Source organism: Pseudonaja textilis, chromosome 7 (genome assembly GCF_049901715.1).
Source record: "Pseudonaja textilis isolate UNSWEBS1 chromosome 7, rPseTex1.2, whole genome shotgun sequence".
NCBI classification, from domain to species: Eukaryota; Metazoa; Chordata; class Lepidosauria; order Squamata; family Elapidae; genus Pseudonaja; species Pseudonaja textilis.
Window position 1 is genome coordinate 42,945,188 of NC_141996.1, and position 22,591 is coordinate 42,967,778.

Sequence of the window (22,591 nt, forward strand, 5' to 3'; positions counted from 1 at the left end):
CAGCATGCCTCCTTAAATCCCCAGTATGGGCGTGTCAGTCTCTCTAATCAATGTCTGGCTTGACGCCTCCCTTCAGATTGTGATTGACGTTTCAATCTTCTTCTACTTCTAGTGTCAAGCCAACATCTGTCAGTTTCCTCCTTGCTAGAAACCTCTGGCTCATTTTGTGGATCAGCTGCTGTCATGTACGAAGTCGAAGGTTCTGGAGTGGATTGTCTCTTCGACAATCTCTCATCCTCCTGGCTCACATCTGTGTCTTCTGATAATTCAGACTCCACATTCACAGCAGGCTCAAACCTTCCATCTTCAGAGGCATCAAAGTCAAAACTCCCAGCAGGGTCAATCCTTCCAGTCACAACAACTGAACATCCAAAATACACTATTTAATCCTATGTATATATGCCATATGTGTACATACATATTAAATAGTATAGTATTTGTATAGGCACACAAAGCTACATTATCTACTATATATACTGTATGTGTTTGTACACACACACACAGAGAGAGAGAGAGAGAGAGAGCTCTCTTCTAAAACTATACACATTCAACCTCACTGCATTTGGAAAAACACACCCATTCCACTTTCTGCCACACATTTAACTATAATTTCTGTACCTTAAAACATGCACACACCTTCAGATTTACTTCCCTAGCCTGCGCATGACCATCAGACCCAGGAGATAGCATGGATTTAGTAAAATGTGGTGAAACTCACTTAATAACGCTCTTGATTAGCAACCAAAATTTTGGGCTCAATTGTGGTCATAAGTGAAGGACTATCTCTGCCTTCCTCTGCATGGCAATCTTATCCTAGTAAACTCCTCTGCAAATTTTCCTCTCTGTTACAAGTACCAAAATAATCCTGATTCCAGATGATATAAGGGGGTTGGACTAGATGATCTCCAAGGTCCTCCAAGGCCATTCTATGATTCTGTAAGGAACTCCTGCTCAAGCGGGAGTTTGGACTAGAACAGGGGTCTTCAAACTTGACAGTTTTAAGACTTGTGGACTTCAACTTCCAAAATTGCTCCTCCAGTCATGTTAGCTCAGAAATTCTGGGAGTTGAAGTCCACAAGTCTTAAATTTGGTTTAAAAACCCTTGGACTAGAAGATGACCACCAAGATCCCTTCCAGCCCTAGATTGCTGTGCTGTTTCAAAGACTTTTCTGAAGCCAGGGTTTGTGTCCTTCCTCTCCTTTTTCCTCTCCCTTTCTCCCTCCTTCCTTCCATGTATCTATCTATCCATCCGTTCATCCATATATCTCATTCACTTTCTCTTCCCTCCCTCTTTCTTTCTCTCCCTTCCTTCCATCCCCTTTTTCTTTGTCTATCCCTTTTCTTCCTTTCTCTCTTTTTTCTTTCTTTCCCTTTTTTCTTTCTTTTTTTCTTTCTCCCTCTTTCCCTCTCTCTTTCTGTCTCTCTGTCTCTCTCTCTCTCCCCCTCTCTTTCCCTCTTTCTCTTTCACCCTTCCTCTTTCTCTCTTTCCCTCTCTTTCTTCCCCCCCCTCTCTTTCTCTCTCTTACTATCCCTTCCTCCTCCCCTCTCTCCTTCTAAAGTTAGGAGAGGAGACCCACCTGAAACAAACACACACATGCTTCCAAACGCCCACCTGAAACAAACACCCATGCCTACATGCCCTGCAGCATTGCTTGTTATGAGGATTCTTCCTGGTCAGTCTCCGGTCCCGCGTTGCCTGAAAAAGCTGACAGGCAAGGTTTCCAGGTCCAACAAAGGGGCCACGGGCGGGACTTCCTCCCGTCCTCCTTTTGGGACTGGGAAATTCAAGTGAGGCATGTGCTGCAGCCTCGCCCCCCCTCCCATCGGCAGCTCTGGGATAGGCAGCTTGGGTTTGGCTTTCCCAACTTCCTGAAACCTTAATTTCCTGCCGCACCAAAAAAAAGACATGGCAGCTATAGTCTTCTTGCAGAGCACCACTGCAGTTGCGTTCTAGGCATTGACCCCATTGAGCCCACTGCACTGGAGGGGCTTGCCCAAGCAAGTCCGAGCAGAGTGGTGCAGCACTCTGAAAGAGGTGACTGGAGACCAAAAAAGAGCAACCTCCAGCCACCCCTTTTTCAGTGCAACTGGCCCGTTGCTCTCCTCCTTCTCTGCCTGTTTGTTTTGTATGGCCGAGGAGGAGGAGAGCAGCTGGCTGGTTGGGGAGGCTTCTTGCGCTGTGAAAAAGGAAGCTGGAGACTGAAAAAGAGTCACCTCCAGCTGCCCACTTTTTGGTGCAACCAGCTGCTGCTGTCCTTCTCTGCCTGTTTGTTCTGTATGGCCGAGGAGGAGGAGAGCAGCCGGCCAGTTGGGGGAGGCTTCTTGTACTGAAAAAGGGGCAGCTGAACATGTGGCCACCTGCTCAGGGGTGGGATACTACCAGTTCAGCCTGATACTATAGAACCAGTAGCTCTAAAGAGCAGCAGACATCGAACCAGTTTGGTGTCTACTGCTCTGTTTGGCTTATCCACCTGTCCAGGCTCTTGACGCCTTTATTTCCTGCTTTTTCAATCTTAGCTGCTTTGCACGCATAGCTGAGGTTGAAAAAGCAGCTTTTTCAAATGTTGCGCATCCACGCACAGTGTTAGTCAGCTGTCTGGGCAGCACAGCTGAGGGCTTTTGGAAATGGTCTACACAAAATGCACTCTCGCCAGAGGTGGGATTCTACCTGCTGGACAACCGGAAAATTGCACCACTGGCTGGCCCCGCCCCACCCCCTCACTCCTTAACTGGTATGTGCACCATCAAACTTGCCTACTAAGTTGCTATTTGTCCTTTTTTTTCCCCGACTATCAGCTGTTCTGCTGTGCTGGGGGATTTAGATTAGCTAGAAAGCAGGAAATCATTGCATTTCTTGCTTCTAGCTAATCTAAAAGCAGAGCTGAACCTTCAATGGGACTGAAGCTTCTATTTTTCAGTGCAGACTCAGGTAGCCGATGGCAGAAAGATAGATCTCTGAGTGAATCTGAGTTTCTGTGAGCAACTCAATCTGCCTGCCTGTTTTGCCTTATTTTGTGTAAAAGTTGCTCTTTTTTAATAAAAAATTCAATATTTACATATATAATGTGTTGTGAGTTAATTTTGTGAGTTTGCTTGCTAGCAAATTTTATGAGTTTGCTTTCAAGCAAATTTTATGTGACAGACTCAGGTAGCCGATGGCAGAAAGGTAGATCTCTTTTTTTAATAAAAAAAATTCAATAATTACATAAATATTTATAATATTTAAATACAAACCATGCCCAGCCAGTCACATGACCACCAAGCCACACCCAAAAATTAGGCCACACCCACAGAACCAGAAAGAAATTTGAGTCCAAATTCTGTACCTGCTGGCTGGCCGGGCTGGAAGAGGCACGTCCGCTGGGAGAAGTAAGAAAGCATGCTCTGGGAGGGAGGGCGGATGTCCTGGGGTCGCTGCACATGCACACTGCTTGTATAGCAGTTTCACATGCAGTGCACATGTGCAGCAGCCATGGAACTTCCACCCAAGCTGTGCCACAGCCGCTATGTGGTAGGGAAAGCTAGGAGAGTGACCGGGGTAAGTGGGTGACTGGGTCAGGGGCGTGGCCATCCAGGGTTTGCCACCAGTTCAGCAACCCATGCCAAATCACGGCTACCAGTTCACTCAAACTGGTGCGAACCAGTTGAATACCACCTCTGTTTTCAATTAATTCTGTAATGATGAAATGTATAATATAAATGTATAAAGTGTTCTCATCCAGTTTTATATTCATTTGGAAGGCCAGAAACTAAGCTAGGATTCAGGTTTCTGGATAGAGGAGCAGGAAATTGGTGATTGGCATCATCGAGTTCACTTTTCTATTGATATTGTCTTTACAATTTTTATGATAGGAAAAGCATGTTAATGTGTTTATGAAATAATATATGTGCATTGTAATTATGTAGCTTACAGATCTATTATAATTTTAATTAGCAACACCAGTATATAGATAGATGATAGATAGATAGATAGATAGATAGATAGATAGATAGATAGATAGATAGATAGATAGATAGATAGATAGATCGATCTTTGGTTGTTCGGGTTTTCTCCCGCGTAAGATTCGAAGTATCTAGGCAACGTTTCGATGAAGTCTCATTCATCATCTTCAGGCTTCTGTCTTCAGCTCTGTGCTTCTCTGAGTGATGTGAGATTGCAGCTGCTTCTTCATCTCACATCATTCAGAGAAGCACAGAGCTGAAGACAGAAGCCTGAAGATGATGAATGAGACTTCATCTAAACGCTGCCTAGATACTTCAATCTTATGCGGAGAAAACCCGAACAACCAAAGATCCACATACAAATACCGCGAGAACCTCAGAAAATAATATGTTTATATATATATATATATATATATATATATATATATATATATATAGATACATACACATACACACACATAAACACACAAATGTAATGTAATGTAATATAATATAATATAATATAATATAATATAATATAATATAATATAATATAATATAATATAATATAATATAATAATCTATCTTTACAGAATTCTCTTCTGTACCCCAGGCCACCCACAGTTGCTTGTTTTGTGAAATGGGTGATTATATAAATTAGACAAATACATAAATAAATGAACTATCAAGTCAATCTTATCTATTTTAAACTTTTTGTTTGTTTAGATATGAAATACGTGATGACCACACCTTGAAAATCCGGAAAGTTATGGCAGGAGACATGGGTTCTTATACTTGTGTTGCAGAAAATATGGTTGGAAAAACAGAAGCATCAGCAACTTTAACAGTTCAAGGTACTCTTTTTTAATATATTAATATCATTTTAAAACTAACATAGATAGGTGATACATGGATACAATAAAAGCATAATCTTTTATTATCAAAAACCAGAAAGATCATTATTGATCATTTTTGCAGATTTCTATTATGTAAAGTATTGCACTATGATATTTTGGGTTATGTTTCATAATGTAAATAACGTAAGTACTACAGTATTCTTTAAAATATGTTGTTTAAATAACAAATAACAATAATTAATGAAAGGGTTAATTATATGACGTATTTCTTTGTGACTTACATTGTCTAGGTTTTACTATCATTCAACTTTATAATAACTTTTTTATCTCCTCAGTAGTGGCCAAAAAATACTATAATTTCCTAGTGGGGACTTTCTAAGAATCCTGTTAAAGATGTAATTTTGCCAGGCTTCGGTGACAGCAGGGATTTGCATTTCTTCGCGATCCCTGCTGTGCTCGCCGTCTTGGTGCCTCCGATCCAGATGGATTTGGAGGATAAGGCTGCCCTGTAGAGGCAGCCGAAGATAGGGAGGATCTGGGAAGGGGTTTGGGGGTGTCGCAGACCCCCTCCTCACCCAGCTTAACCTCCTTTTCTCAAGGCGGTGCAGCGGCGGTCATAATGGCCACCACCAAGAAGCTGGCAGCTGGAAAAGATTGCGCAGGAGGAAGGAGGAGAAGGAAGATTTAAACCATGGAAGTGTTGGCTGTACCGGGAAAATAACAGCTTTTAAAACCCTGGAGTGGAATTGTTTATTGCCTGAAAGATACATTGTATCCCTAAGAAGAGAGACAGCGGCGGAGGGAAATCTTTTTTTTTTTTCTACTTACTCTCCCACCCCACAGAAGCATTAAATGCAGAACTGGAAAATGCATTGGGCACCAAAGATATTTTAACTCGAAAATTATCAGAGAAAGGACTTTGGACTTTGGACTTAACATCCTCAGAAATTGGAAAGCCCGAATTGGAGGATGGCATTGCTTTTGGATGAATTAAAAACTCAATACCAAAAATACAAGAAAGAAGAGCAAGATGGAAAAGATTCTTGGGGCACTCTTTTTCAATTTTTAGAGATGGCGTTACGCACCTATGAAAAATTGACTACACAGCAAGACGACTGCAACAAAGAAGAAGAAGAAGCCATTTTGGATGAGCAACGGGTTCACTTTGGGGAGGAGGAGGAAGAGGAAAAGAAAAAGGGGATTTTAAGGGTAGAGAAAACAATCCAAAAAGAGAAAAATGAGATGAAAGCTGGATATAAGGTTAGAATACAACAGAAAGTGAGTAAGCAGAAGAAGAAAAGCGGGGAGGAGAGACAAGGGGGGGAAAAAGGCAAGGAGAAAAATAAACAAATGAGAAAGGAGGGGTGAAAAACCTTAATGCTGGGAAGCAAGACTTTAAGAAACAAAATCTATTTAGAGACAATGGGTAATTTAAATGAAAAAGGGATTCTGGAAGGTACATAAAAGTGTGATTTTCTATGTGTATTCAGAGTAGAATGTGTATTAGTACGTATGATTTGCTTTTTTATGGTATTTCTGGTGGGTTATAGGCTTATATTTTGTAATTGTAGCCTATTTGCTTTTTTCATAAAGTTCTTCTTTTTGTGTGATGTGTAATTTTAGAATGTACTAACCAGAATCTCAATATAATTTAAGTGTTATATTAAGTATTGTGAAGTTAGGGAAAAGAGTTAAAGGTGTTACTCCAGTTAGTCTACAGGAGAGTATATTTAAAGAAAAAAGATGAATGGATAACTGTAAAAGAACAGACAAAAAATGTTAAGTACTATGAATTGCATTGAAATAAGATAAATAAAATATGATTAAGAAAGATAAAAGAGGGAAGAAGTTATACAGAAAATTGAAAATGGTAATAAGATATGGATTGACATATAAAGTAAATATTTTTTTTTTTGAATTTGTGTCTGTGTGAAGAGTTTTAACCCGGGATCAAGCAGCTTTCAGAAATGAGGTTTTTGAGGTTCTATGTTATGTATGTCTTGTCTATTGTTTTTTTTTAAAAAAAAATTTTTTTGATTAGTAAGAAATATAATCTGGATAACAGAATGAAAAGGAGAAATTGGGATAGGATATGAAGATGAGTAGATAATGTAAATGCAAATATTATATTTGGTATGTTTTATTGGTTACTCCAGAAAGATTTTTTATTTTAATATGCCTTGATTGTTTGTATGTTTTGTAAAGTTAACAAAATTTGTTCTTTTTTTTAAAAAAAAAAAGCTAAAATAAGTCAGAGGAAAATAGAAGTGTGATGATTGAATAGCAGATGAATAAGATGATATAAAATAATGTGTTACCTGCTTTGTAAAGACCTATGGGAAAGCATTTTTTTTTAGTGTTTGATGATGCTTTGTCTTGTTTGTTTCTTGTTAAAATTAATAAAATTTGTTTCAAAAAAAAGAGATGTAATTTAAAAACATATTCTATATGTATAGTCTACTATATGTATTATCTACAGACTTGTACATGTCTTATCTAAAACAGAAACAATGTATTTCTGCTTCTTAAGAAACAAGATATTCATTAAAATAACAAATCCAAACTACAGTTAGTAATTTCAGATATCAATAAGAGAACATAGTTTACAAGGATATTCCTTCTATTGTAGTATAAATGTCTTGCAGAATTCAATATATTAAGATAAGCAATGACACACACTATGTGTGTGTGTATGTATATATGTGTATATATGGATATATACTGTATATATGCACACATCCTGTAAATATACACACACATACACAGAAATTTTCTAAATGTTTATTCAATTCTTTGCTTCCTTTTTTGGCTGAAGGCAGACAATTATGTCATATAGTTTTGTATGTAAGACAATTTACTTTGATCATCTGATTTATTCCCTTTTTCTCACAGTCTAGTTTGCACTCTTAATCTCATAATAATATACATTTTTCTCAAAACTGTTTAAAAATCAGGATATAAGATCAGACTGTAAATATTCTATGCTTAGTATATTGAGCTTTTTAAAACAAATACTAAATATAATGCTACTATAAAAACCAAGGCAAAAACAATGGTCTCATTTTTATAGATAGTGAATAAATGTTCTTGAATCAATACCATTGATGTTAAAAACCTTTCTCTGACTCATTTTCCAATTACTACATTCTGTTCTGTAGCATAGAAGTAAAAGTTATTTGAGCCCTTGCTACAGTTGTTTTATTATCTGACTGAAATTCTGACCTAGGCTTCCCAAGATCATGAAACAGACTCCTCATCCCAATAAAACCCTTTTTATTTAGGTTAAAGTGAATTCCTCTCCAGCAAAGTCCTGGCAAACAGTCTTTCATGAGATTTCACAACTACAGACCTTTATCAGGAGAGTTGACAGGCCGATACCTTCCAAATGCCATGCTGTAGCAGAAATTACTTGGCAAGAAGTTAGGAACAGATCTTCACCCTAATGAATTGAACTAATTGTGCCCTGGAAACACCACTCCCCTTTATTCCCTATGGAAGGGGCCATTCACTGTCCATCTGTGCCCTTACTCCCAAGTTGACCCTTGTTCTTTAACTGTTCTCTTCTCCTGGCAGCTCTGCACATGTGCACACTGGGAACAGGCTCCAGTTCTTCTGCCCATTGATCTCTGACTCCAAAGGCAGTTGATAACTATCAGACGGCCCTGGCCCCATCTCTGCCTCCAATGCAGAGCACTCATCAGAGCCTTCTGCAGACTCCAGGACTGGCCCATGTTCCTCCCCAATGTCCTTACTGTCCATCTGCCACCAGCTCCACTGGCCGCTGGTGCACCACAACAACTGAAATATTATATACACTAAATTGGACCAAAATTATTTTCATTAAAATTGTACTGTAGTTGCAGTCATTTGATATAATTGTCCCAAATTTGAAAAATTAAATGCCCCAAATTGGGAAAGTGCTTGATAGTTTTGAAAAAAATTATTACAGGTAGTTCTCACTTTGCAACAATTTATTTAGCAATTGTTCAAAGTTACAATGTGGCAGAAAAAAGTGACTTACAACTGGCCATTAAGTTTATGACCATCACAGTGCCCCCATAAAATATGATCTCAATACAGGTGAATGGGAGCTGTTGCACAAATACACTGGTCATCACATTTTCGACCTTCACAGTCAGCTACTGACAAGCAAATTTAAAGTGGAAGTTGGCAGGAAATCACAAGTCATGGTAACATCACTTAACAACCAGATGTGATTTGCTTAATCAATACAACTGTTTGAACTGCAGTTAAGAAAGGTGGTCACAGGATATTTCACTTAACAACTGCTTTGCTTAGCAATTTAATTACTAGTCCCAATTATGGTCATTAAGCAAAGACTAGAGGTATTGCACTTATATGGACTTGTGTAGTATATAACTGTATTAAAGATGTTTGAAATCAAAACTCTTCAAATATTTGCAAAGTTTTATTTAGATCTGACCTTTGGGAAAGGTTGTGACTTGCCACATTTTTTTCCCTTCACTTTGATCAAGGCAAGATCTTAGCCAAAAACTTTAAAACATAACTATTCACCTGCAGATTCCATGTACAATCTACTCTTAATTAAACAAAAGTCCTATATCTAAGTCACAGAATTATTAATGGACAACTGTTGTTATTTTTAATTTATCATGGTAAAATCTAACTCTAGAGCCATGATGCTTCCTTTTCAGTAACAGTAGTAAAATTGTATCTGCATGTTGTAAGTTGGTACTCTTGAAAGTTCAAAAAGAAAGTTGAGGTAGTTGGAATATTCACTAACCAATATCTGATACATAGGGTTGGAAGGGACCTTTGTGGTCTTCTAGTCCATCTCCTACCCAGTGTAGAACCTCATTTTATCATGAACAAATGGGTTACCGATATTTGCTTAACTTCCAGGGATGAAACTTCCAGTTCAGGAGTCAAGGTATTCCACTGCCTAATAGCATTTACAATCAGGAATTTGGCTGTTAAGTATGGGATTGCATAGTGGTTGTGCCCATTCTATTATCTAGCAGCAATTATCAAAAGTTTTTGTGCCCTCTTGCTTCAGTGTGTAGAATAGTTTGAAATGGCTTTGCCTTCATAGCAACTATGACCATGTCAGAGGCAATGTTTAGTCACACCAGACTAAATCTGGTTTTGGAAACATGAGATGTCATCTGATAATTGAGGATACTGACATCTGACTTCTTCCACAGTCAAATCACTTCCCGGTGGAACTGTAGATTGTGCATATCTTGTAGCTTTCAAAGGCAAAATACACATTTGATTTACTTCAAGCATCTGATAGATCATGGAGCTTTTCAAAAGATGCTTAGGAATTTTCTTGACAATTTAGCAAGCAGTTCTGTCATCAATGATGAAAGATGACCAGTTATGTTGATCCATGATGCCAATTATCAGATTAATCTGTGAAGAAAAAACTGCTGCTTTATCCAGTTTTTATGTTCTATCTGTTCTATGTATTTTTGTAGTTGTTTATGATTAAAGCATTTAATTGACATCTTCAACTGAGCATACAACAACTGATCCATAAAGGCTTCTAAATAAATATGACCTGGGCTTGTGACATGATTGCACCTGTGGAGCCTGTTCCCAGTTTCCAATCCATTGTCCTTAATGCAACTAAAAATTAAAAACAAGTGAAAACAGCCACGCTAGCATAAAATCAAAAGAAATAGTATCTGTCTGTGTTCAAGCTCTTGCAGTGGCACTAAGGGTGCCATGTGTGTTATTTTTCACTCTTACTTCATCTGAATTTCAGGAATATATCCCCTTTTAGAATGATCCAGAGCTTTGGGGGGAAAGTGGGAGGGGCGAGACATCTGCAGACTGTCCAATTAAGTTGAAGGTAAAATCATTTAGATTTCTTCAAATCTGGATACTAACTGGTTAGACCCAGGTGAGAAGCGAGGTAAAATGGGTAATACCTTGCAATGTGATCTGGAATTTATTTGGACTTGAAAAACCTACTGAAAAACTTGGTTTACAGTTCTTAGAGAAACATCAGACACAAAGGGGCCAAGTGAGCTTCTGGAGCACTGTATTCAATATTGGGATTCAAAACCTTAAACTTATTAAGTTTTCATCAAGTTTGTGAGATTATATTGTAAATGTGTTTTATTAATTTTATTCTACCATTTTTAAAATGTTTTAAATACATACCAAACACACTACTTCTGAACAATAAGCTAAAAGAACTACATTAAACAGCTTTCACAATAATTATATTGTATTGTATATTTTTATTTTGGTCCTTTATTGGCTTTGCTGGTTTTATTGGGCTTGCTCTATTCAGGGACCATGGAGAGGAGCTTATTAAGGCACACTATTTTCCAAATTGAGTTCTTTACCCAACTAGATACTAAATACTGCCTGGATAGATTATTCTACCAGAAAAGTATAATTTTAGAAGTTCTTGACTTGACTATAGAGAATTGTTATTCTGCAGATATTTAGCCTACTTATACATTTAATTTAGTAGGAATAAGCAAACATCATAATATGAATATGAAGTAGTATACAGCTGAAGATTGTCTTGATTTTGGAGACCTATTTAGAGATTAGATGAGTCAGATTTCCTTTGATCGCCAATGGCTGGAGAATATTCCTCTGACTCACTGACAGTTACGAAGAACCTGATAAAGCAATAAATTTTCGCTGCTTTAAATATCTGCATGCTAAGCATAATTCATAAATCTATGTATGATTTTCATAATCTTAAGCAATTGGAATGGGAAAATTTAAACCTTCATAAACATTGAACATTAGTAATAAAGCCTTGTCTTTTTTAAATCTTTGTGATCATTCAAAAGATGTCTGAAATATTCAAGGCAATGTCCTCAAAGCAAAAATAGAATTATTTTTATAATCCTGGTTTATTTCCATATAAATGTGTATTTTCAGTATCATTATTTTTTTAAATTAAGTAACATTATCAAAACTAACCACCTTTTGGGTGAGATTTGTTAAAAATACTGTGAAAATTTATGAATTCTGCTGTGTCATTTATAGTAGCAGTGTATTTAAATTCCTTATTTTACAGATTAGAAACAAGACTTGTAACATCTCAAATTCTTTCAAGTGTATAAACAAGGACACTTACTATCCTAAATATCCATTCAGTACTATGCATTTATTCAGTGAAATCTGGATTATTTGTTTGCTTTAACAGTAATTCTTGTTTCTCTTAACTAATTTTAGTATTTGAAATATTATCACACTTACCAAGGTATATTATATAGACTAGCCTACAGCAGGTATTTATGTGCTAATTATGAACTCATGCTCAACAGTAATTATTTTTTAGTTTCTGCCTAAAAGGGTAAAACTAAATGAGATCCCTGAAAGGCTTAAGACATTCAGAATCTCTTTCTTTTTAGAACTGGATTTCACCATTTATAAATCAAAAGTTATATTAATTATTAGCTATTTCACTGATATAATGAGTAGATTACTAGGAGACTTTTAATTATTTATATATTTCTGTAACAATCAATTATGTCTATCAAGCTAGCGGCAACTCTGTGCCACTATGGATAGATTTTATCCAGAATCTGTAATGATTATATATACCCATATATGTGTACAATACATTCAGTGTTTTTATTTTATTTTATATTTATATATTTTCTATTATTGTTATTTTACATTTGAATTAAATGGGATTATAAAGCATAAAGTTATAAACATAAAGCAAAATATTTGATCACAGTAGTTTTGTGATAATATCTAATTTTTTTATTTTGTAGGTATCTGAATTATGTGAATTTCTGAATGGGAAAATATCTTTGAATAGACTAGGGTTACCAATATCTGTTAAATTATTTGTAAATAGTGGTGGAATAAAGATGCACCCATTAGAAAATTTACTGGCATTTAAATTAACATTCATTTTGTAATGTTTATTAACCTGTATATTAAATAGCAAACGTTAAAATTTGGAGGACTTAATCCAGCTGTTTTCAAATGGAAAATAATGAGAGGAGGGGAAAAGAGAAACTACTGAATTACTGTAGTTTCAAAGAAAATTGACTGCCTAAATGTTTGTCTCCTCTGCTCATCTCTTCAACTGCTCAGGAACTATATGTAACTAGATAGTTTAATAAAAGATAAGAATTATCCTAGTTTTGGGGAAGAATTCAATGCAAATGAAGGCCAATATACTAAACCATGCTTCTTCTTTCTTGTATATCAGATTTTAAAAATAAAATTTAAAATTATACCTGCATAGAATCTTATCACTTGTTTATTAGAAGTATGGATACTTTTCACACTAAAGTTTGTTTATTGCTTGTTCTTCATTTTTCATGCTTCATATTTCCTAGCCATTAAATGTAAGCATTCTCTAAAGCTAAGAAGTGTTCTTATAGTGCCATCTATTTCATGCTGTTTCTTGTAAACCTTGAATATTTCTCTTCAGATAAGTTGCATTTTTATAAATTGCATCTTACAAATTTAGTATTTGTATATAAATTAGAATTTAGTTGTTTATTTACATCATACTTTTTTGAAAAAACAATTTGAGTGATTTAAAAGCACATTCATTTTATTTCATTTCATTTCATGTTTGAGTTGATTTATTCTTTGTTTTATATTTTTGTTTTTCTTTTCCTTTCTTTTGTTTTAGTTGTATCTGGTAAGTTGAAATTTTATTGGCCATCTTCTAATCACCGTTATTCCTGTGACTGGATCATCTCTTCCCCCTCTTTATCTATACCTTTCCATATCTGCCAACAAATCATCCTCCAACCTTCACTTGTACTACCTGGACAGACCACAAAAGGCACATTCTACATGAAGTGTGGTAATTTTTGTGGCAAGCATCTAAGGTAATGGCTTGCTTACTTTTATTTTACTTTAATTACTGCATTGTTACTTATTTTTATTTATACGTTTGTATATATATATATGTGTGTGTGTATATATATATATATACATACACATACATACACACACACACACCACAAAATACACATATTTTTGAATATGCACCAATTCTTAAAAATAATGAAATGTTCCACATATAAAGTAATCATTCTATTTTTCCAGAAATACAGTTTATTCTTCAGATTCTGTTTTTCAATAGATGAAAAATCTTTTGCATTATTTAACTTACAAGCATCATTAAAAGCAATCTAACCAGAATCACTGACTTCAACTGATTAACTATGTTGATTCATTTACTAGTTTATCCAGAAACAAATGAAAACTATTATACCAGGATCAAATTGGTGATAAAAGGTGGTTATTGTGTTGGCTTCTAACATAACTTAAATGTTCACAAATGAATAGTTTCCCATTTCTTTCTAAATGAAGCCACTTTTATCCCTTAGAACTTTCTCATGGTACTCCCAACATTGATTTATTATCTCCTAGAAGCAAGTCTTAAACTATTTCCCATTCATTTGCAATGGCTTTCCAAGGATGCAAGGCTATAGGATTTTCATCCTAATAATTTCTTTATTATAACATGCAAGCTATACAATTTTCAAAACTATTTAACTATATATATTTAAGTCAATATATAAGTCAATTTAATATATCAATATATTTTTATAAGGAATAGCATTTATTTCAAATTACAATCCTAAATAAAAAAGTTAGAGATTAGCTTAATTGTGATGAGGTTTACATATAAATAAAATTTGTTATATAAAAGCTGAATGAATGAGTAAATTAAAAATATTGAGATAATTCATTCAGCTGCTCAGCATTTGCTATAACAAGTAACGTGTATATATGCATACATTTCATATCACATTTGTCAGATAGTTATGGAATTTTTAAGTTAATATATTATTAAGCACACACTTTGACATTCAACTGAAAGCAGGAAAAATGGCTAAATTAGTCTAATAACAATATAGTCTTTTTGAAAAACATATAAAAGTACTCATATTAATACTTTTTCAATACCATCAAAAATATTCTGAAAATGGCAATGGGTAACAACAGATTCCTTTAATAAACTCAGTGAAAAGATTCAATAGGATATTAAAACAGTCAGGTAAGACAATGAAAAAGTGAACTTTCTTATTGTAGATCCTATAAGAGGAGAATCTATGTTAGCCTGTTGTAGTCAAAAATATGATACAATCACATTGACACAGGAGCTAAACTGTTGGAATTATATGATGCATTTAGAAGACTGAACTATCTACCCAATGACAAATTAGTAAAGTCAGATCAATTCTTAGGAAAGAAATAGAAACAGTACAAAATGTTACAGCAGAACACCCATAGCTCATTCAACTGATGGAAGCTTAACAAAGAAAGATTCAACCTAGAATTAAGGATAAATTTCTGGTCAGTAACAACAATTGATCAGTGCAATGGTTTGCCTACAGAACTAGCAATGCTCCATCACTGGAGGCTTTTAAGAAGATATTGGACAGCCACCTTTCTGAAATGGAATAGGTCCTCCTACTTGAGAAGGAATTGGAGTAGAACAGTAGTCCTCTGACCTTTTGAGAACTAAAAGGGAGGTTTTTCCACAGACCGGAAGGGATAAGATTTTGCATGCTACCTGCACCCCACAGATGGGGCTTTGCTTGTTTGCGTAGCCTGGTTGCTGGCATGAGGTCCACAGACGGGGGGGGGGGATCCCTGGACTAGAAACCTCCAAGGTCTCTTCCAATTCTGTTGCTCTGTGCTCTGTAACTGCATTATTAATAAGATACAGCCCATACTGAACATGATACTGTATTTTTTCAGGCATTATCCCCATAGATGGAAATGGACAGCCATCCAATCTGAAGCAGATTTTTAAACAACAATAACATCAAAATCTATTGGAAAAAAAATTCTAATATACAAATGAACCCTGCAACAAACACAACCTCCATGTACTTTTCCCCATAATTATATCAACAGTACAATCAGAGGTTCCACCAACTGCACCTACAGGATTAGACACACTTTTACATATTTTTTTCATGAGTACATGATTACATATAATGCATGTACAGATTCTGTAATACATGCCTTCATTTGCCAGCAATGTTCTTATGCCCTCTGTAACAGACAAACAGGACAATCTTTGCATAAATATTAACAGACATAGTTTTCTATGTCCCAAGATATTTTATTATAGACTTCAAGGTAGACAGTTTGGAGAAAGCAAATTGTAATAACACAATTGAGCAAGAGATTACTAAATTCACATTAAAGAGAAAGAGAAACACACACGGAGAGAGAGACAGAAACAGAGAGAGAGACAGAAACAGAGAGGGAGGGAGGGAGAGAGGAGAGCCTCATCACTATTATTGTTTTAGTATTTATAATCTGTTTCATATACAACTTTTATCTGCAAAACCAGTCTGTCTCTCCCTTCTTCCCCACCTTATCCCAATTTAAATTCTGCATTAGTTGAGCTACTCTGTATTGCAGAAAAAATGAGCTATAACTCACAGAAGTTTACCCTTTTAATAAAATGATTTTGTTAGATTAATTTTTGAAAAATTAGAAAAGTTTTTGCTTTTCTCATAATTTGAAGGAGAAAAATCTGCATTTTTTTTTGACCTTTGCTTAGAGAAACAAAACAAATCTACCATAATACATAAAATGATACGACACAAACTGGAGAAGTTGGAACTAATATGAAGTTCTCTATCAAAAGCTTTCTTGGAAAAAAATTGTGTAAAACTGCAGATTATAAGGACAAAATGTAAGAAGAGCTACAGGCAGACTAGCAGTAGTAGTTCTGAATTAAAACTCTCAAATTTTAGGAGAAAAATCAATCATACTACAGCTAAAAATAGGAGGTGGGTTTCAAATTGCTATATGTTTTTAAATATAATCTGGATAATCATCTGTAAAGATTAGTTTAATTTCTTTCATTGAGTAGGCATTCAACCATGTTATTCAATTCTATTACATTAAAGTCCTTTAAATCAGACATTACACAAAACCAGAAGTAGCTTCTTATTTGTACCAAGTTAGGCTTTTTATATCTTATGGGATCTTACTGTAATATTGACATAACCTTGAGGAGTTTTTTGGTAATATCTTGTTGGTGATCTAACATATTTCTAAACTCCTGATTGAAATCAGATCTTTAAATATAGTGGTGTGATATTTTTATATGTACACATATACACGTACGCACACACACAGACGATCTGCCTTAATACAAGGTTCAGAATACAAACCTACCATTTAAAAAAATAATAAAATGGAAGTTTTGTAAGAAAAGTAGAGCAGGTAGTTGACTAGATAGTTGGTTAGTTTTTGAATTGCTCCTTTGAAATATGTTTCTATTTCTTAAAAATCATTAATAAAATGATAGTCAATAGCTTACTTTCACTTGTGGATCACATTATAGTTTAACTGATGTTAATGAATCTTGAAAAACTCTGTATATCACATAAAATGATGTAACTATGTTTTAAATTGTTTTAGCTGTTTTCCTGTTCTTTGACATTTGTATTTGTATGCGGTTAGGAAAAATTGTTGACTAATTTAAAAAATAATAAGTTCTCTTAAAATTCTAAAAAACCAAATAATGTTGATATGTCACTGTAAAATATTACTATGTGTGACATTTTTGAAAGACTAAGGACTATTTCAAGTTGGCTTAGACTTCTATTGGCTTCTGTGATACATTTGTGTAGATTATTGGCAGCAATACAGAATATAGACATAACAGATTTCTTCCAAGATGTTTGTTTTGCTTTTTATTGTTCATATGAACTTTAACCCTGATTTTACCAGGTACCAATCTGACCCTGCTTACTTTCCAAACCCAGTTATAATCACTATTTTGCCACCTTTGGAGTCCTTCATGTATCATTCTAAATGCTTGATGTTCATATGCATGACACTTGATTGAATGTAATGGCACTTCCCATACTTTGCCATATTTGGAATAATTTCAAGAGAATCCAGGAGATGCATGATGAAATTTGTTCTATCAGTCTTCTTATAATTATTATCATTCTTCTTATTCTCATTGTCATTATTTCTATTATTCTTGCTTAAATTTATTATATCTGTCCACTCCCCAAAACTCTGAGTGACCAAGATGATCAAAATACACCATTAAAGCAATTAAAACCTAACAACAAAACTTAACAGCCCAGACTAAAGAGCATCCAAATGGACAAAGAAAGAAAAACCCAGGAGCTTCATAAATACACTAATCCCAAGATCAGACCTAAGTTTAAGGCCTTGGGTGCCATACATAATTCTGGAGTATGGTCTTCTAGTGGAACACAATGTTGATGTAATTCTCAATAGACAAAGAAGGGAGAGAGTCGAAGCATTTCTTTCAGATGGAAAAAACAGTTTTAACTTTTTTTTCTTTCCTTTTTGTTTCCCTTTATTTCATTTTGATACTATTCACTCTTTCTCTCTGTCTCTCTCTCTTTCTGCACATGTTATTTTTAAAAGGCTGCTTTTTATTTATTTTTTTCTCTATTCCAGGTCAGTTACATTAATATACTTAACTGCCATAACTTAATGAAACCAACATAATTTTTGACATTTTGTTTACCATTCCACGTAGTGACCATTTGTATAAATAAAACAGTTTGGACAATACTGGCAGTATTTATAATATGAAGATGAACAGATGTTTCAGATTTGCTTAATTTATATGCAAGTTTTGTTTGAAGATGTTGACTAAGTAAATCAACAATTTAGTCTGTTTCACTATAGCTTTAATTTCATTCCTTTTCACTAATTGCACACACCCTCACCCTCACACAAATTAAATGACTACAATTTATATAGCAGCATTTCTAAGTCTTTGAGTTAAATTCAAAAATAGTTGGTATCCATTTCTACATCAAAATCAAATCTATTTTTAAAAGCTTTTTAATTGATAGAAATTCTCTGTGTCCTTTGGCAAAAAAAACTAATAGGAAACATTTTTGGGAGTCAGCATAAAGGCTATAATTTTATAAGCTAGCAAGCAAGAATATGTTAGTTTTAGCTATCCTTTGTTATTGAACCATTATTGAAATGGAACACAGTCTTCATCATAAAAAGAAAAGTCATTAGAAGTTAACCTGCAAGATATAAGGCAGCCTTCTTTTTAAATGTCTAACCTATTTTATTGTTTATTTCCATTAAAGTTTTATTAATGCTCTACAATGCTGAAGCCCTCCCACACCCACTAGTTTTGTAACTAGAGATTTGTGTATGTTTGGATTTCATTTATTAAGCTCCATTAAATTTTCAGCTGCTTTTCTTATTGAGGATAGCAGCAATTCTTTAAACTAACATGGCTAGATGGGGGTGGGAAAGAAGAAGAGTTATCTTCTTTCTTAAACATTTAACAAAGCAGGCAATTAAAGACATACATACAACAGAGGCAAAATAGAAATAGCCAAGCTGCCTGTGTTGTATGTCATTTTTTACTTGCTTTGTTTCTGATAAAATAACTCTTGAGCATGGCCTAGCAACAACAGACTAGAACAATATATGTTCAAATTGTATATTTCAGTTTCCACATGGAACTTTAATGTAATTTCTGAAACAGCTAACAATTAATTAAACCATGTTAGTAATGGATAATTGTGATTTGACTTCATTTCTCCCTCAGAGCCACCACATTTTATTGTTAAACCTCGAGATCAAGTGGCTACATTAGGTAGAACTATCACTTTCCAGTGTGAAGCAACTGGGAACCCTCAACCAGCAATATTTTGGCGAAGAGAAGGAAGCCAGGTAAAATAAACTGCAATTACATAATGTAAATTATTAATGAAGAAAAGTATGAACCCAATTGCAATATGAAATCAATCTTATGATTGAATCCGTATTAAAGAGGAAATAAATCTGTAGATTCCTGAGCAATCTACATAAAAAATGGTTGATGATTCAGCAAAGAAATATTCATTTACTATTAGAAAACAGTCTCACTATTCTCTTTCAACAGTGCAATAGTTTTAGTACAACATAATTGAAAATGGAAGAAGAATTCTGATTATAGACATACAATCCTATTTTTTCCTGTATTTCTGTATGGACATTGTATATTTTGGGATGCAAAAATAATAAATGTCTTGCTATATCAGCAAGCTAACTTGTTCATTTTTCTAAAGCAACCAAAGAAAAGTTGTTTCCTTTCCACTTGTCTTTAGCATCAATTATTCAGATTCTTGAATATAATACACTCATCATACATATATACCCATCTCTTCTATCAATTTGTCTAAAAAGAAAAAAAAAGAATTTATATGTAAATGTGATACAGAGTCTCCCGGTCCTTAGTAGTGCCACAAAATTTCATACCAGAAGTTTCAGCTCTGTATATGAATTTTCTTAAGAAAAGACAAGTTTCTCTGAAGTCAAGTGGACCCCTGGTGACTACAGGACATACAGACTTGGCAATAGTGCAATCATAGATTTTCTGTCACTTTCTTTTGGGATGTTTTATCAACTTTCCAATATAGCCTATAGCCCTGGTATTTCCTGTTGACTTACTTTATTTTCAAGATCAGCCAAGGTTAATGAACCTTACCGTATTTGTGTCTACTAATATATCCAATACCTGAAATTTTTATACTATACTAATATATTCAATACCTGCAATTTTTATACTAATTTTTATATTTTATATTGTAGAATTTACTGTTCTCGTACCAACCTCCTCAGTCTTCCAACCGGTTTTCAGTCTCTCAGACCGGTGATCTTACCATTACAAATGTCCAGAGATCTGATGTTGGATATTATATCTGCCAGACTTTAAATGTTGCAGGCAGCATCACAACAAAAGCATACTTGGAGGTAACTGATGGTAAGTTTATGTTTAATTGTTAATAATGTAGCAATAGTTTGGGAGTAAATGTTGATAATTCTCCATGTTTATGATTTGTCTGCTAAATAATTTATTTGCAAATCTGGAAATCAACAGCTTTAAAACTTTTGGCCTAATTAATTATTTTTGTTTATCCACCAAATAGATTCAAAGAAGTTATATCAATTTCATGCACATAGCATGTCGTTTCAATTACAATATAATATTTTGTTATACTATGTAAACAAATAAGAATTGTATGTATGTTTTCAGTTCTTTATCTAAAATAGAAAAAGTTACAAATTATTCATGCTTAGTTTTAGAGTGTAAAATATGCTTTTATATTATTATAATAAACTAACATAAATATTATTACTATTATTTTAATAGTAGTAAAAGTTAATGATGATTTGGTATCAGATAATGTTTCATTATATTTTAATCCCAAAGTAATTTTATTTTATGTATTTATTTATATTTCATATTTCTTAACCACCCATCTCCCTTGGAGTTTTGCTGTTGCTTAAATAATTTCAAACGTGCTTCCACTTGTGAACTAATTTCTTCTTTTTCTTCTCCCAGTGATTGTAGACCGACCTCCCCCTGTCATTCGTCAGGGTCCTGTCAATCAAACTGTAGCTGTAGATGGTACTTTAATTCTCAACTGTATAGCTACAGGCACTGTCATGCCCATAATTCTCTGGAGGAAAGATGGCATCCTTATCTCTACTCAGGATTCTCGAATCAAGCAACTGGAATCTGGGGCACTACAGATTCGATATGCAAAGGTAGCTTAAAAGTTTTTTTTTTTTTAAAGTAAAATATGTTTTACTTTTCCTTGGAATTTGGCTTGAGATTTTAAACGCTGCTCTCTGTGATTTTAAAATGTATGAATAGTTATATAACTATATTCTATCACCGTAGTTTCATCTGCACTCTCATTCTTTGTTCAGTTTGTAATGTGTTCTTTATAGGAGTGCCTTTTTATGAGTGCCTCCTTTATATGAGTGCCTTTCTCTCTCTCTCTCTCTCTCTCTCTCTCTCTCTCTATCTATCTATCTATATATATCTATATATATATATATATATATATAAAATGTTTATTTTAACTCTTATTCATTAGCTAGCACATAAATCTGAAGAAAGTCAATGTGGTATATTGATTAATGTAGTAGACTAGGACAGGAAAGATCCTGGGTTCAGCTCTTATTATTTCAAAAACTTGTTTAATTTTCAGCTGGGTGATTCTGGTCGATACACATGTATTGCCTCAACCTCAAGTGGTGAAGCATCATGGAGTGCTTACATTGAAGTTCAAGGTAAATTAATCAGGATTCATGAGAACAGAAAAGAACTTTAAATATAAGCTAATAATTTATGTATAATAAGAACAATACATTGATGTGACCACAATAGATTCTCGGTTAAGCTCTTAGTAATAAATGCTTTCATTTTCTAGAATTTGGCATTCCAGTGCAGCCACCACGACCTACTGACCCTAATTTGATTCCTAGTGCACCATCAAAACCTGAAATTACTGATGTCAGAAGAAATACAGTAACCCTCTCATGGAAACCTAATTTGAATTCAGGTGCAACTCCAACCTCTTATATTATAGATGCCTTCAGGTATTATGCCTTTCATGTGTTCCAGTTGTGTTTCTTTTAAGACTGTTAAATCAGAGGCATGCATCAACCTGTTTGGTTTATATATTCTGTCTTCTTAGCCATGCAGCTGGTAGCAGCTGGCAAACTGTAGCAGAAAATGTGAAAACAGAAACATTTGCAGTAAAAGGACTGAAACCAAATGCCATTTATCTGTTCCTCATTCGTGCAGCCAATGCATATGGAATTAGTGATCCCAGTCAGATATCTGACCCAGTGAAAACCCAAGGTAAAATTTGTCTGTGTTTGTAAAATACGTATAGTTATTATATAATTATACTGGGGGATTGATAAAGAAATCATATGACTCAATTTTAATCAATTAGTACAATTTGGAGAAACCTTAGTAAAGCTTTATTTTATCCTCATAGATAAAAAAATGCAAGTCAAAAATGTACGTTTTTTCTCTTTGAAGA

The 22,591-nt window shown here is 34.5% G+C and overlaps 1 protein-coding gene across 5 annotated transcripts in view; it reads left to right on the top strand.

The window, feature by feature from the left end:
* ROBO1 (roundabout guidance receptor 1) overlaps positions 1-22,591 on the top strand; it is a 311,709-nt gene that overhangs the window by 248,639 nt on the left and 40,479 nt on the right. For all 5 annotated transcript variants that reach the window (XM_087937498.1, XM_026700668.2, XM_087937500.1 and 2 more), the window contains exons 6-12: positions 4,648-4,775; positions 19,315-19,439; positions 20,340-20,511; positions 21,094-21,299; positions 21,749-21,830; positions 21,971-22,139; positions 22,238-22,404. In XM_087937498.1, coding sequence (XP_087793624.1) covers positions 4,648-4,775; positions 19,315-19,439; positions 20,340-20,511; positions 21,094-21,299; positions 21,749-21,830; positions 21,971-22,139; positions 22,238-22,404 — 1,049 coding nt within the window. The remainder of the gene's footprint in view (positions 1-4,647; positions 4,776-19,314; positions 19,440-20,339; positions 20,512-21,093; positions 21,300-21,748; positions 21,831-21,970; positions 22,140-22,237; positions 22,405-22,591) is intronic.